The 12,301-nt window shown below is 41.3% G+C and overlaps 1 protein-coding gene across 1 annotated transcript in view; it reads right to left on the bottom strand.

The window, feature by feature from the left end:
- cttnbp2 (cortactin binding protein 2) overlaps positions 1 to 12,301 on the bottom strand; it is a gene marked incomplete in the record, with an annotated part of 91,223 nt that overhangs the window by 35,404 nt on the left and 43,518 nt on the right. The window contains 1 exon segment of the mRNA XM_036145938.1: positions 2,931 to 3,161. Coding sequence (XP_036001831.1) covers positions 2,931 to 3,161 — 231 coding nt within the window.

Genomic DNA, 12,301 nt, shown 5'->3' with positions numbered 1-12,301 from the left:
TAAAAATTCTCAGTTATCTGGGTCATTGCAACAGCAAACAGGCTTAATTTTGGAGCCTCAGTTCTTCTGAAAACGTTCTGACACCTATCAAGGAGTCTTTGTCAATTCTGGTGCCTCGCACACCAACCTGCAGTTGGTGCGCTGCAGTTTTAAGGACATGGAGGCCAATCCTCCTAGGTGCATTTTAAGTCAGATGCAAATCACTGTCCCACCCATCACTGTCCTGGGTCCTTAGAGTCTATTGCTTGGTGTAAGTGGAGAACTTGGTCACCTGAATGGTGATGAGACTGCTGATGTAATCTCTTTGGAATGTGTTGGAGAACCGAACTGTAAACACTGGGGAGTTGGAAACACAATCCTCTTGCTCTGTTTAGTGATACATTTTATCTTCTGACCAAGATGGCTTCTTTCACTCCTGTTTCAAACCTTCTGTTCTCCCTGTCCAAAATCTGGACATCATTGTCGTCAAACCTGTGCCCTTTGTTCTTGAGGTGCAAGTGGACTGCTGAATCTTGCCCTGAGTTGCTGGCCCGCCTGTGCTATGCCATGCGTTTATGTAGCTGTTGTTTAGTTTCTCCGATGTAGGAGTCTGAGCAGTCCTCGCTGCATTGGCCCGCATACACAACGCCATTCAGCTGTGGTTTGAGTGTTCTGTCTTTGGGATGGACCGTTTTTTGTCTGACAGTGTTATTAGGTTAAAAATTTACCGGCATGTTGTGCTTGGGGAAAATTCTCTCTGTTTCCTGCTCTGTGTTAGATGCAGTGTTGTTTCATCTGCCAGCTTTATTGGGTGATCTAACAAAGGCCTATTTGGGGTAATTCTCGAGCACCATGAAGGCAAGCACTGAAACTATACCAGGATTAAGCCGTGCATATGAATGCTCAAGATAGTTGGAGATGAGACACTTGCAGGAAAGGACTTGATGACTGTTTAAAGAAAATATAATCGTTTACCCCTGAGACATCTTTTCTATTAAATTCTGTTGTTAAACAGTTTTGGAGGACTGTAGCTTAGACGTTGTCTTTTAGAGGTCCTTCCCCTGACATCAAAAAAGACTCATTGAAAATGTGCTGCATATGATGGCCTACTTTCAGCTTGCCAACGACCTTATGGATAATTCAACAGCTTACTCACAAGCGGGCAGCAAGAGTAAGAAGGGATGGGGATATAAAGATAGCGTGCACAATATGGGAGAATTCATCCCAATTTTTTAAGTTTGTAGCTGATGGTTTAGCTAAATCTATAGATATATCTATAGATATATAGATAGATATTTACACACACCATATTTTTCGGACTATAAATTGCTCCAGAATAAATAAATAAAAAATAAATAGAAATAAATCTCCCCAGACTATACGCATCAGCATCAGTGAAGTTGTAACCCACCCAGACAACAGACCTTTAAGCTAGTGCTAGCTGTTATCAGCTTCACAGCCCGATAACAGGGTTCTGTCTTGGTCTGGTCTGTGTGTGAATGCATACTGTAAAAACTAAATAACATACAAACATGTTGTCAGTCTTTGTTGTCTATAACCAAATGTTTCAATACATTTTTAAGTTAAGGTGACGAAAATCGAGGATGTCTCTGATCTTGTTGAGAAGTTCTGTCTGGGGGTTGGTTTGTTTTGCGGGATTGCAACGCTGACGGGGTGGGAAAGACGCGTTCAACGCAGCTCTTCTACTATGTCAGGACAGCGGCAGGACCGGGTAAATACCTCTGGTTGAGCTTTTTTCCTCCAACATGATACAATGAATATATATACTATAGACAGTAATGTTTACTCCTTCATTCAAGCTGGTCAAGATGAATCACCATTTAAATTTGAAAAAAAGTGCAGGAAAGTATGTAAAAATACATATATGTCCTTAAATCGTTGTGTCAGTTGTGTCTATTAACAATAACAGGTAAAAATAGGAGACAGCTACCAGTATTGTTGTTTATTGAAGTTTGAAAAGGTTATCACTGCAAAACCACTATCATTTTCCATCATATTTTTCTGAGGTTTAAAGCCCTTTATAACAAAATGCCAAAAAATGAGCCAGAGTGACCTAGAGGACAGCAAGAGAGAGAGAGCAAGAACAAAAGAGGCAGATCAGGAAAATAGGGCAGAGCCTTAACCGACATCTGGCTGCCCAGTTAATCAGCGCTGCATAGTGTAATCCAACAGAGATTGACAAATATACACTTGCTCATGTGCACACAGTCAACAAAATGGGAACTGACTTGAAGCTTGCAGGATTGTGTGTTTAATTCACCAAAATCTAGAATAATATTCAAGCATTTGCCAAATGCCTACAGGCATTTATGTAGTTTTGTCTTCCTCTGGACAAATAAGGCCTCAGAAATTTAAATCATGAAAATATTAACATTATTTATTTTCCAAACAAAAGTTAACTATCTTTAACTTCTGCCCATGTTAAAGCTTATATATGTTTACCTTAAATTAGGACTACTTTTAAATATTTTAACTCCAGTTAAATTAAAGGCATATAAACCGCTCATGGATCATGAAACAATTTTTTTTCCCTGCGGCTGCAGCACAGTGGTGACTTGTGATGGTCATAAAAAAAAGAGAAGAAGTATCTGAATCGCTGCCGGTTCGAAATTTCCTTAGGTTATCAACAATGATTAGCAGCCAGTTGTGATTACATAAGTTGTTTCTGGAACCACCACTCAGACATAGGGCTATAGGAAAACTGAAGCATCCATTTGTTCCAGCCTCAGTTCCACAAATGGTAAAAAAAACAACCTGAATGTAAATAGTGATCACTCACTCACTCACTGATCTTTTAGCGGCTTTATCCAAATGAGAGGTGATAACAGCCTGCAGGGTGGCACCGACACAGGTGCTGCTTCAGTCTGGAACTGATGCTGATTTTGTAGCCCCAAACTAACATGTTATCCCCTGAGAAACAGATTTCTTACCCTCTTCTGGCGGCTTTCGGCAGCAGCCAGCTGGGCTGACATGCGTTCCTGCATTTTCCTGCAGTGCGCCATGACAGCCTCCAGGACCGAGATAGGGCTTGACCCCAACGGCCGCCGTTCTTTGTCCCCCCCAGGGACTCTGCATTCAAAGTCTCTCTGTAGCGCCAGAAAGGGGTCAGTCAGGGTATAGTGGCCATATCGGTCTTGGAGAAACACCTCCTTCCTCTGAGCCTGAAAAAGAGAAAAAGGCAAAGCTGTTGTTTGCTATTCTCATGCTGTGTATGAACAAGGGACTTCCTGAGCCTCTTAATAATGGAGGTTAGGATCCCTGCTTTTCACACCTTTTCAGCAACAAAAAACATAGAAGCATCAAGAAATCAGCTAGAGACCAAAATCCGCCGACTCACGGCCCAGTTAGGGCTGACCTGGCTAAACTACTGTCTGTATCTGATCCAATAACAGTTCTGACCTGGTTCCAATGTCATTCTTGGATTTGAAGTAGAGCTGAACCCACAAAAAAAAAAATAAAGGAAAAAAAAAATCAATCCATATTTTGACTCATTTCACTGTGGCTATTCAAGATTACACCCAAAATGTTTTACATAATAAAATATGCAGAGTAATTATACATTGTATATAGAACTGGGTAATGTATCAGTCATAAAGCGTATATCGTGTGTCGATCCACGTGCAATGTGGAATGATCATAATTTTATTCCATACCTACAATAAATTTCCCTACCCACCCGCCTCTAGTTTGCTAGAAGCTCAGATTCTCCTACTGCTCCGTATAGTTGTGTTTGGAACATCGTTTTGTAGTCCTGTCTCTGTTTATTAACAGTAGTTTACCTTGACAATGCATAGTTAAACTACAGCTTTGTTTGAACTCAACTGGTTAAAAATCACTTCAACTCTTGGTTTGTGTGGAAAAAAGCTAAGCTTGCTGCTCTTGACCGGACGTTGGAATGAGGATCCGGGTCTTAATAGCTCTTCACAGTTCCAGAGCTTTGTACATTATTCTAGTGATGAAAAACTGAATTGATATACTGCAATGTATACCATGCGTTGCAATAAATCCAAACTATACAGTTATTTAAATTTTTGATCCTATTGCCCAACCCTCGGCTTAGAGGAGAATCTAAGCAGAACGCTCGCTGCTTGAGCAGACGACTGACGAACATCGCGGTAAGTTGTGCTCGCCAGATATACAAGACAGAACTTTTAGAGAGGAAAAAAACGCTTATTGTTTGTCGTGAAAGGATGAATAAGTTAAACCTAAACATTAAACCAATATCAGAATAAAGAACTGCATACAGTACGGTGAGAGGTAGCTACATTCAAATAATTTGGGTTTCAGCTGCCCTCGAGTGAAAATATTAGCCTTATAATGACTCCAACTATTCCGCGTAACCTAACGGTCAAATAATAGATGTACACAAACCAAGCCGTTGGAAATAATGCAAGGCCACCAAACCCATAACCATAAATGGTCTGAAGCGGCTTAATGACTGGGAAAGCACACCAAGTCAGCCAAGCTCGCTGAAGAAACAACCTCGCTCAGCAAGATCCTTCTTTTTGTTTATACGTTTATTACAGCTGTGAATAAACTCGTTTTGCTAGGGCTCACGCCATAGTTTTGATTCTTGTATGAGCAGCCTTACAGAGGCGGGGAAAGAGTTTTTTTTTTATATGGGGTTAAAGTGAGACGAGATGTTAATGAGAGAAAGACAGAGAGGTCTACCTGGTTGAGATGCCTTGCCAAACAAGGACATCCAGTTTGGAGAGCTGACTACTAGCTCATAAACAGTCACATGAACACAGCGTGCCAAGATTAACAGAGAAAGCTAAAACACTTCTTGACACTGAGAGGCGAGTGCGGGCCGGGCAATATAAACACAACACGGGATTTGTTGAAATGCCTGGGGACATGCAGGACAGGAGGACAGGGAGAAAACCACAGTGAGATGTTGGAATCTCTGAGGAACGGATATTACAACTAAAATTCACCTTAAGAAAAAAAAACAAAAAAAAAAAACAAAGAAATCAATGTACAATAATCACCTTTGACTGCAACTTGCTCAGAAGTATTTGAAATAGAAAGCAACCATTAATAGAAGATTAAGAAACAGAGTCGTCGTTTGGTTGGGAAAACATGAATATCATCGTCATTTTAAGTGAAAAGGTAACCATCTTTAACTTTTATCATCTACAGTTTTGCGAACAATGAATATTTAGCCCATATAAATAATATTTCAGCAGCAAATGCAGTGCACCACAAACTTATTCCACGGGGATTTCATGTGACTGACCAACACAAAATAGTACTTGATTATGAAGTGGAGCGAAGGGAGGCACGGTTCTCACACTTCAGCTCAACTTGACTACATTTGGGTCGTTTTCCTTTACAATGGACTGCCACCTCAACGTGGGCGGGGTCGTCATAGCAAGGCACCTGGAAGAGTAACATGCCGTGATTTGTATGCGACAGACCACCCTCTAGCCCCCTCTGTGTTTTAGAATCAGGCGTCTGCACCTCATATTTGGACTACGGTGTAGCTTTCTGTCTAGCCATTTTGCTTAAACCTCAGAATATGAACAAAACTGCAGCAAGTGTTTGTTTTTTTTAAACGATGTGTTTGATTCCTGTAAATCGTTCTGGTGAGTCAACCACTGACACCTTCTACTAGCCAATCAGGGATTAGCAGTCTTCTGAAGTCACATTTTTAGCTTGACTCTGCTCCCGTGGATTTATATGATAATAAACCCATTCCACTACACTTTTAAGCGAAGCTTGCCTTTGCGGTGCACCTATGATTAAAGGGGTTTTTGTTACTCCAAGACTTCCTGTTTTGGAGGCTTAAGGTCAACAGTCACATTTATTAAAGCACTAGAGCTTGAATCAGTTGCATTAGATCCCTTGAGATGTCATCAGTTGTCAGAGGCTGAACTCCCCTCAGGTGCTGTTGCTATGGCCGGTCATTAGGGCCGCTCCTTTAATAAATACAAAGCTCTTTGCAGCAAAGGTTACAGAGGTAGAGACAGATAATTAGCATACCATGCTAAATAGCTACATAATAAAGCAAAATAAAACAAGGTATTTAATATTAAGCGATAATTTTATTGATTAAAATAGAAAAAAATGTGCTTTTGGACACGAAGGAGAATAACTTTTCCTGTTGTTTAGGGCTTGAGCCTGTCAGAAAATCAAAGGACAACATTGTTAACTTTCTCGATATTATTTCAGGAAACAAGATCCTACTGACTCAATTTACAGCTTGCATGGGCTCAAAATATCAGCGAAACATTACATCCTTCGAGTAGTCTGTTTTTAATTCTTAACAATGACGTTTACCTGCCAGGTTGGAGAGAGAGCCGGGTCTTGATTACATGCTCGTAACTTTAGAGTACAGCAGTGAACTCAGAGTGGGACGTCATTATTATTAGCATCAACCTTTACCAGCGTGCTGAACTTAACGGGTGAGCGGGTTCACAGATGGGGAGAGACTATCTCAGGGAATGGACAGGCCAATGAGGAAGCGCAGCAGCGAGAAATGAGGTGGGAAAGAAATGGAGCGCAGCAGCAGCGGTGCAGACCAAAACCAAACCATTCGGGGCAAACACAAGCCCTCTCTAGGTAAGATAGAACGAGGGCAAAACAGGAGAGCTTTTCTTTGCCAAATAAATGAACAGATCGACAACAGATAGCCGCAACCTCTATGAACTGAGGCAATGTTTTAAAGAATAATGGGCCAACATTCCTCCACAGTCATGAGACGGGTAAATTAGTCGTTCACCTTCCTGCGACTAAAGCTCTTCTATTAGACTTTAAATCATAGGGTGCACTTAGCTCTTTCTTCCCCACCTTTGTTTAGCAAATACTTGACATGGCACTCATAATAGTAGTCTTAATTTAATTTACCAAAGTCATGCAGACCCAGCTAGCGAAAGTCCTTTTGTGAGACAGATTTCATGCAAATGAGAAATATTGTGCCGTTTCAAAAGCGCTTGATTCTGTGCCACAAGATCTGGTTACGGGCCTACCGTCTAACACGTGATGGCCTGCAGTCACAGCAGTTTCACTCAGCTGGAGCGATCAATAAGTGCAAAAAGATTGGATTGGACAGCCTGAATGAGACGACTTTAAAAAGGCCGAAGAAGCCTTGGACAGCAGAGCTACGGGCAGAGGATGGGTAGGCCGAGGCGGAGCGGCATAAATTTAATTAGGAAGGAATGGATGCTCAGAGGAAGAGAGAGAGAGGGGTAAAACGATGTTCTGACACATAGGACGCGGAGGAGATGGACGGATCCAAATATAGACAGAAAAGAAGGATGAAAGAGACAAGAGAATGACTGAGAGGGAGAAGGAACGGTGTCCACACTGAGCCACAAGCGCTCATTGTTATGCAACACGCATGTTGATTGTTCAAAGTGTTGCAGAGACGGAACAGCATCATCTTCCAATGCCCTAAAAGTTTGCTCACAATTATGCAGCCATTCCAGTCCCGAATTAAAAAAAAGAACATCCTTTGAAGTACATGTTATAGTACACCATGTGACACTCCGCATGATGATTACCATTCATACCACATTAACACTGGTTTTCACACTCATATTCAATCTAAAAGTCCCGCTGGAACAATAGTCACTCCTGCTCACGCCACCACGTCTGGAGACTGTTTCAACCGACTTCAAGGCTAAAATCGCTTTCCTCCTTTATTCTGAGACGCTTGTGGGAGGAGGGGGCGGTGGGCTACGGCGGGCGGTAGGTCATGGAGGCTCGCCGCCCCCGAGCATCGCGCCGACAACAGTGGGAAACCAGGCCATAGTTACATAAGCAGCGCAGCAGAGGAGAGAACAGCCTCACAGTGATTGGCTCCTGGTTTTTTCACTCCAGCTGTAGAGAGATTCAACTACAGAGGTCAGCTGAATGCTTGGCACATCAGATTGTGCATTTGAACGCTCAGATTCAGCAGAAACAAGAAAGCGGTATTGCTTTGAAATATAGATCCTCTAAAAACAAAAAACAAACTACTTATTTCAATCATATGATGCCACATCTTTACCTGGAGCATATCTTCCAAACCGACCAATATTCATTCTGTGTTAGTGGGCAGACAAACACTGGAGCCTAAATCGGGCGACTTTTCACAAATGTTTTATGAATTAAGCTGACGAACCTCTATAAAGTTTGATTAAGGCTCCTATGCTCATACACACACACACACTTGTAGACACCTGTACAAACGTCTACAGCGACGCACCCGTACTGATAAGCCAAACACCTCTGGTGATACAAACACGGGTGAGTCCTGTCTGACCTGATTTACTTTCAGCCCTAAGAAATGAACCGTAACGCTCGATTAGGATAGCACCTCCGGATTTCCTTTGTGACACATGTAGGCGACCAGCTTCTTAATGCGGCATGTCTGAGATGCTGCGCTGAGAAAAAAACCAAAACAGATGTGACTCGGTTCTAAGAGCAGGTGTCCGTCCTCATGTCTCCCCTTCCTCTCTCCTCTCCGTCCTGTCTCGTTCACACTGCGCCTCACGTGAGGGGACACTTTTCATTCCAAAACTATCGAGGGAATAAACATCTCCTGCTCTGCTCCACATCTGGTAGCAGCTGGACAGACGGTCCCTGGTATCAACAGAGGCCCGGTAGTTACAGCCAGGTGTTTGCGCCGAGTCGCCTCTCATCCCGTTACCATGGAAACGGTGGTTTGTTGAATGGGCAACAGTTGTGGCATTGGAATAGTTTATATAATCGTTGCAAAGTGTTGAGTAGATGGGAGTAGGTTCCCTGCCTAGGTTAAAAGCAGAAATTAGGTTTGCTGGGAACAGAAACCCCCCCCCCCCAACAATAATAAGGCCTAAATCACTGAAACCAAAAACACTGGATGCATAGAACATGGCAAGTTATAGAAGGTGGAATCTCAGCCTGAAGTGTTTAGTTGAAGTTTTTCCATTTCTTTTAGACAACATGGGAAATTTGTTGTGCTAATTTTCTTTATAAACACTATAATTATATACTGCGGGCATGAGTGTATCGTCAAGAGAGCGTTTACTGATGAATTCATGCAGCAACAATGTAATTCATATTGTTGGCAAAGGGACTGATATGGGACTTTTTGGACTCCGAATCTTATATGAACCCTAAAGACTATTTGCACACATAAGCTTCTCAGGAACATATAAGGTGTGAAAATAATGTCTGTTGTGCGTGCATCCTGAGCCGGTGTGTTTAAAAAAAAAAATTCACTATGGTAACACATGGTGACAATAATGATTCTTGATTAAACACAGAGGCAGTTTAATTTTTTTTAAGATAATTAGGTGTAGACGACGGTGGTTGCATTTGGGTCTGCACTGGCCTTTCGGTTTAGAGATGGCACTGCATTATGCTCTGTTTATTCAGTTCAAGCTTAGTGAGTTCTGTGATTTTTAAATGCATAATACCAGAGCAGCTCTTCGATATGTTGATCGTACTGCACCGATTCAGCCAGTTTGGTGTGCTTCCTGATTACAGGGTTGCTGTGTATAGTTGCCAGCTAGTACAGTGTTTTTGGTTATTATCAGTTGGATATAAAGTGCTGAAACATGCTGCAATCAGAGCTATAGACATGTAGGGACATGAATGCCTCTGTAAATTGTCACACACACAATGTAACTGAAGAACACTCATCTCTATCAAACGGTGAGGTCTTTGTGTACTTTTGCTGGTCGATTAAACCCCACAGCCTCTGTGGGCAAGCCTGTGTTGGTCATGCATATAAATAGTCTGCCAGCAGCTGAGTCCACCAGGCAGCAGAACCTTTCCCTCCAACTTCAAGCTATGCCATGTCTCCCAGCTTTGTTTCTGTTTTAATTTCATTAGGAAAAAAAAAATACTAAATTGGGTTCCTTCCTTCCTGAAAGGGTAACTCACTCCAGTGTAAAGGCATAACTCTGCCAGGGGACAGGCAGCTAAGTGGGGGTATGAGTGGTGGGGTGGGGATTAAGCGGGGTTTGGGGCTGCGGTCAGGACAAGGGAAAGTGGCATGTTGAAACATGGAGTGACCAGGGCGACATCTGGTGGTTTCGCCACGGATCAGTCTTTTAAGGTGAAGGATTTCTCACCCAACTTGTCAACAGAGGTTGATGGAGGCCTAAAGGTACATAGCCACGTTAATTTACATTTTTTAAATGTATAGGTCAATAACTCAATCTGGCTGCATACAAAGTTTTTCTGAAAGATTATCCCATCCTGCTGGCGTATTAGTTGTTATTTTGGTGTTTTTCGGTTTTGTTTGTTAAGAAATAAAGCTCTTCATGTATATTTATATTAACAACGGAGGTGCAACACTGCACATGTGCGCAGGGGATAAACAAAGAAGCAGCAAACGGCTATTACCGTAGCATCTCCCAGCGAAGTGTGGAAACAATGAAGAAAGGTTCAAGATCCAGGAAAAAAAATAATAATAATATATCTATTATATATGAAATTAAATATATATATATATATATATATATATATATATATATATATATATATATATATATATATATATATATATATATATATATAGACTGGAATAGCACTCAGAATAAAGTATGAATGCTGGTGTTCACTGAAGTGGAAGCTAAAGCTGCCGAGGCTCAGATGTGACTGCTGAGTTGGTTGAAGTAAGTAAACGTCCTTATTAATACTGTGATAATTGTAATAGCAATGCTCTTCTTAGTCTCTACGGTTTTAAGTACAAAAACATTATGAATAGATCAATCGATTGATTGGCTCTCAACTTGATGCTGTGTCAATGTTTCCATTTATGAATTGAAATTTTCTTTCTCCTTGATGTTGTGATATGAGGTGCCACTTTACCACGAGGCATTGCAGAGGGTTCAGACTCGGTCCGGCATTTTTTATTAGTGATTTAAAAGTCGTCATCTAGCTTTCTGATAGTTCTGTAGTACTGCCAGTAGATGGCACCACTTCTGTTTATTTCTGCTCATCGTGCCCATTGCTGGGTATCTGTTGCTTTATGCTTGATGCATGTACGTTCCGTGTGGAAATGAGACGTGCGGACATAATGTCTCCAGCATTTATGCTTCTTGCGGCTTTTCCTCAGAAGTAGCACTATCCTCCTAGACTCTAGAAGGCAGCGATGCACTTTTACGGCAACTACACCCCACTATGGGTAGAAGTACAACATTAAAGCCTCTTACCTACTTCCAAGACTGGCGTCGATTTCTGTCTGGGAATTATTAACAATTTATAGATTACAGTGATCTTTTTGGGCCGAATCATAAAGATGTCTATATTTACGAACCTCCACCAGAAGGAGCACTTGCTCGTCCTCCATGTTTTTCAGTGCGGAGGGGGAGGGGGGTTTCCACCAAAACGTTGTAATATGGCTGTGCGGACCTCACAAATACGTCAAGCATAAATCAGGCTTAAGTATGTCAAGTACAAGCCAGTCTTTAAAGTCTTTAAAGCCAGTGCTACCGAGACACCGAGACAAGATGGGTCCATGTGCAAGCCTCCAGAACTAAGGCAACCCACTACACTACTCTTTCTCTACATCCAAACAAACAAGATTAGAAAACATTATATATTCAATTCAATTTAATTGTATTTATATAGCGCCAATTCATGAAACATGTCATCTCCAGTCAAATTCAATCAGATTATACAGATTGGGTCAGTGTGATGGACCGAGGTAAAAATGCATGAGGAGTCACAGGAAATTATTCAAAAGTTGGGTTTTTATTTTTAACCCAAAAGCCAAAAGTACAAAAATGGTGGGTTCTGGAGTCATAAAAGAGGTCAAAAAAAGAAAACAAACTTTAACTGAAGCAAACTGTGCCCAAACTAACTGACTGCACAACCAAACATAACTGACCTACAAACAAATGACACACAAGGGTATATATACACTCTGGCTGATCAGACCAATTAACACAATAGGGGTAATTAAAACCAAACAAACACTCACAAATGACAAAACAAAGCAGTACAGTTAAGTTTGACACTAAACTAATCTAAGAACAATGAAAAACACACAACCTCTAAATATAAACCCTAAGTGAAATACAAAACAAAGAAAGAAAAATACAAATCCCCCTTTCAGCAAAAGCAGGTGGAACAGTCCAATTTACCCTCCCCGGTATTTAGTTGATCTCAGCCCTGGCAGCCATCTTTTGTCTGGCAAAACTCCCAGGCACCATGGAAGGTAAGAAATAAAGATTAGTAACAAAAACACAAAAAAGGTATGGAAAATTGACTAAGTACAAAAGTGAACTAAATGTGCGCGCTTACAAATAGAACACAGGTACTTAAACTAAGAATAAAGTTTTATTGCAAACTAAAATGTGCATATACTGATTAGTAAATG

The sequence above is a fragment of the Fundulus heteroclitus genome, chromosome 2 (genome assembly GCF_011125445.2).
Source record: "Fundulus heteroclitus isolate FHET01 chromosome 2, MU-UCD_Fhet_4.1, whole genome shotgun sequence".
Classification (NCBI taxonomy): domain Eukaryota; kingdom Metazoa; phylum Chordata; class Actinopteri; order Cyprinodontiformes; family Fundulidae; genus Fundulus; species Fundulus heteroclitus.
Note: the sequence above shows the minus strand (reverse complement) of the source record. Positions and strands in the feature narration are given on the sequence as shown.